The 4,503-nt window shown below is 32.8% G+C and overlaps 1 protein-coding gene across 1 annotated transcript; it reads left to right on the top strand.

Moving 5' to 3' along the window:
- Positions 1-815: 815 nt before the first annotated feature.
- LOC128222761 (cerebellin-1-like) lies at positions 816-4,048 on the top strand. The gene is made up of 2 exons (XM_052931872.1): positions 816-1,121; positions 2,446-4,048. The coding sequence occupies exons 1-2, from the start codon at positions 839-841 to the stop codon at positions 2,898-2,900; spliced, it is 738 nt and encodes a 245-aa protein (XP_052787832.1). The 5' UTR covers positions 816-838; the 3' UTR covers positions 2,901-4,048.
- Positions 4,049-4,503: the final 455 nt, after the last annotated feature.

Consider the following 4,503-nt stretch of genomic DNA (forward strand, 5'->3'; position numbering starts at 1 on the left):
GATATTCATCTTTTGAAGTGAATCCGGCTTTATGTATGTTTATGTTCAACAACATCAAAGACTCTTTTGAAGTCTATATAGACTCACAGTATTTAAGTAGCAAGGCCAAAGATAAAACAAAATTTATATACACTTGTACAGATTGTGAGCTTCCATGTAAAATTACAATATATTTCAATACAGAAAATATGACAGCAATAAAAAGTGCCTTAGAGCTGCACGCTCACAGATTTGCCGTTTTTACAACTTTTTGTCTTGGAATAAGCAAATTTTTGCGTTAATATCTGCAAACTAGTGATAAAAGAATGCTGACAAAATATTAGATCGCAGATTTTCATATTTCAGTTTGAAAACTAATGTTTTATGGCTTAAAGCGTTTCTAACGGTTTAAGAAAAATGCACAAAACATATATTTTTGAACTTAAATAGAAAAAACTGTCACTTATGTTTTGTCAGCAGTCTTATATGAATGGTTTGCATGCATTTTCGCATAAATTGGCTAGTTTCATGACAAAAAATAAATAAAAAAATGTCAAAACGTTCAATCTGTGAGAGTGCAGCTTTAAGGTTAACCATATTCAAGAAAGGTTTAGTAAATCCTTATTTTATTCCTAGTTTATCAACAGGTTTCAGCATTATTTTAAAATAATTAAAATTTCTCTTAAGCTGTAAGTTTATAGTTAATTAATTTCTTCTTCTTCTATTGGAATAGAGCGCGGGCGGAAATATTTGCTATATATATAGTGTATGCTTCATGCTGCGCGAAGATGACGTCATGCGCAGTAACCACTATAAAATAACAAGCAGTCGACGAAGGTTTACATTTCAGTAAGGCAAGATGGAGTCAAGAGTTATTCGAACATATCTTGTGTTGCTCTGTTTTTCTCTTATTTTTGAAATTGAAGGAGTTTCTGTGCATAAGATTAATGATTTATTAGACGGCAAAAATGAAGATATAGGGAATCTTGGTAAAAATATTGATAGTCAAAATGATTTAAACGTCCATGTGCTTCAATTAATGAAGGAGGTTAAAACCCTAAAAGAAGAAGTGACACTAATGAGGGAACAGTGTACACTTCATGCTACTGGGGAAACTAAAGAACACAATATCCAGAAGAGAGGTATGTTACAATGAAGAATAATTGTAGTCAGTAAATAATTAATTTCAATCAAACCATTTTCAAATTATACTTATTTTCCTAAACATCGATTTTAAAACATTTTCAAATTATACTTATTTACCTAAACATCGAATTTAATCCATTTTCAAATTATATTTATTTACCTAAACACCGTATTTAAACTATTTTCAACTTACATGTATATTTATTTATCTAAACTTTGCATTCAAACCATTTTCAAATTGTCTTTATTTTCCTATAAGTCTTATACATTATTGTAAGTAATATTTTACTGCATGTCAATGCTTTTGACGGATTTTGAAACATATCAAACCAGTGCTTGTAAATCATATTATCATTATACTGTTTAATCAGACGATTCGGATTAAGCATGGCCATCATTGCGAATGTTATCTTGTCATTCGGAAGAAAGGCTCTTAATTGGTGGGTAAATCTGAAGTAAGACACATGTTTTAGAATTAAACCATGTTTAAACAATATAAACCTAAAACAAGATCGCGATTTTTCATTTTCTTAATGTCTACGTCCCATCCAAGGTTTCGTCAGTCGGTCAGTAATTGCGTCTAATCACTAACTTAAAGTGACAGTCTTATTCAAATTCAACACTTACAAATGTATAACAAACATAACTTTTGAGTGATAAACCTTTTACTACTTACAAAGTTATGAGTTTATGGAAAATATTAGTAACTGATAACACGATTGTAACCGTGTATTTAATAGCTGAAAACGTACAAATATTAAATAATTGGTGAATGCTAAAAGTGCTAAAAGATTTACTGTGGTCTATTATAGTCTTTTAAGGTTTCCTGTACAAATTAAACACGGTATCCATCATAAGAACCACTGTGTTTGACATGCATTCATTCTTTTTTGTATATTTAAACAAATGCATCAATTGTGGTAAATCTTATTTGGGAGTAAGAGTGCATCTTTAGGTTTAAGAAATAGACATACTTTTTACAACGTAGGTAACATGAATCCAAGTACACGTGTGCTTGTTTGTCGAGTGTTTCTATGTGACAAGTAAATATTACCATTGGTTAAATATTAACATCCGGGTGTTTCGGCATGAGTCATGTTTAATAGTAATTGACCAGTCGCCAGTTGTCAAGCAAACGATGAGTTGACCAGTGATTGGATTTTATTGTTTTAAAAATAAATATAACTTGAAAACCTCATTCAAATGATCGCGAAAAATTGCAATAATTGCTTTGGCGACTTTTCAATTCCATATAAGTGGTAATCATTGAATGAAATCATTGTCACCACTGCAGTCACGTGGTTTCCTTCCTTGTTGCAGCTCCACGAAGACGTGTACGGCGTAGGAAACCAGAAGTCGCGTTTCAAGTCGTGCTGAAGAAGAAATCAGAGAAATTTCACACTAACCAACCAATCAATTTTGACCACGTGATTACAAATATAGGAAACGGTTTTGATATACGGACAGGCATATTTATTGCACCAATAGGCGGAGTGTATGTCTTCAGCGCCACTATTTTAGCGGCAAACGGTTATTATGTTGAAGGAAGCATTGTGGTTCACGATGAAACAACAGTGACTGCAGTGAGCGATCGAAGACAATTGTCCGAGTCGAGTATGGACACTTCCGACCAAGGCACGGTCCATGGCACTTTCAGAATTCAGAAAGGGGACACAGTGTCCTTTATGATTAAGTGGCCTCATGGACAGCACGAATTGGTTGGCTATGACAAGACGAGTTTTGGAGGACATCTAGTAACAGCACACAAGTCATAAGTGTAGCTATCAACAACAAAGATGTTAAGCTGAAACGTTGTCATGAGTTCCCTGAAGGCCTCCTGCTCGCAACAGAGTTTTTAATTGTGATATACAGTGTGTGTAAACCACGTAATAAATTGCATCATACATGCTACGTCGGAGGACAACATTTTTGCTTCGAATGAAGACTTTAAAGTGACACTCTTATTCAAAACCAATAAATATCCATGTATATCTATATAAATTTTAATTGATAAACCTTTAACTACTTCCTAAATAATGCATTTATGGAAAATATTAACTACTGATAACTAGTTTGTTATCGTGTATTTAATAGCTGAATATGCACAAAATATTAAATGATTGGTGAATGCTAAAAGATTTACTGCGATTTACTTTTGTCTCATAAGGTAGAAATACCATGTTTTTTGCACATTTCTTTCAAATTAAACTCTCTATCCTTCATAAAAACCATTTATTTCGACATGTATTCATCCTTTTTGGTATATGAAAACAATTGTATTAATTGTGGTAATCTTATTTGGGAGTAAGAGTGCATCTTTAAACAAAGATAACTTCACTATTTCTTCACAATTTTGAATGAAACATAGCGCAGTCTATGCCGCTTACGGAGTCCCGCCTTCGGTCTTTTACCAGAGTTTGATTGAGAGTTTGGTACACACATACTGATATACTTACATTGTGATATATCGTCTAGTCTTTGATCTTCTTTAACATTGAAGATGTTAGTGTTTCTTGGTGCATATTTGTTATTTATTTCATTAGTTTTATTTCTAGTTTATATTGCTCTTTATGATGATGTTGTGGTATAGTTTGCGCATGTTTACAATTATTGTTTTCAGGTGAGTTTCATGAGTTATTATTTATAACATTTTCTTTTTGAATGCAATCGTTACAGTGATCTACGTTTGTTACACCTGAACGAAATAATTCCACGTCAATTAGTCGACCATGATATAGACAGTAAATTATCCGTTCTAAGGTCCTCATACTCTAGGAAACTGTTTAAATATATTGTAAATGCCTACCTGAAAAACTATTATGTACTCTTAATGTGATATTTGATCGCTCTTGGAACTCACATTGTATCTGTAATACCAACAAATTGCTGGATTCTTCTGTAAACCATTAAAAGAGAAATCATATTGACTTTTAGGCCAACATAGCTATTCGAACTAGTTGTATATTTGGAATGTTTTATTTCAAGAGCCATTCCTTATTTTCCTGGTAGTTTCTAAGAATGTGTTCGTGACATTTATGTTTTTATAGTATTTAAAAGTTAACTTCATAAGCATGAGATGTTTTCCGTATTGAGTATATTATTTTTTCCTCAATAATTATTTAAAATTCTAATAGACGAACACAAATAGGACAAGCTAATGCACTTAGAGTTATTAAATGAAGTTTTGCGATTGTTGTGATGTTTGAAATTCTGCTCAACAGACCAAAAAGTTACTGCAAACAGTCAAACCCCGCTGGCTCGAACTCGCACGGACCGGTCGAACTACTTCGAGCCTCGGGAAATTCGAGCCAAGGGGAATGCTAACATTCAGTAAAAAGAAAACGCTCCTTAACATCCAGTTCGAGCCAATAAGAAAAT

This window comes from Mya arenaria, chromosome 17 (genome assembly GCF_026914265.1).
Source record: "Mya arenaria isolate MELC-2E11 chromosome 17, ASM2691426v1".
Taxonomy (NCBI): Eukaryota; Metazoa; Mollusca; class Bivalvia; order Myida; family Myidae; genus Mya; species Mya arenaria.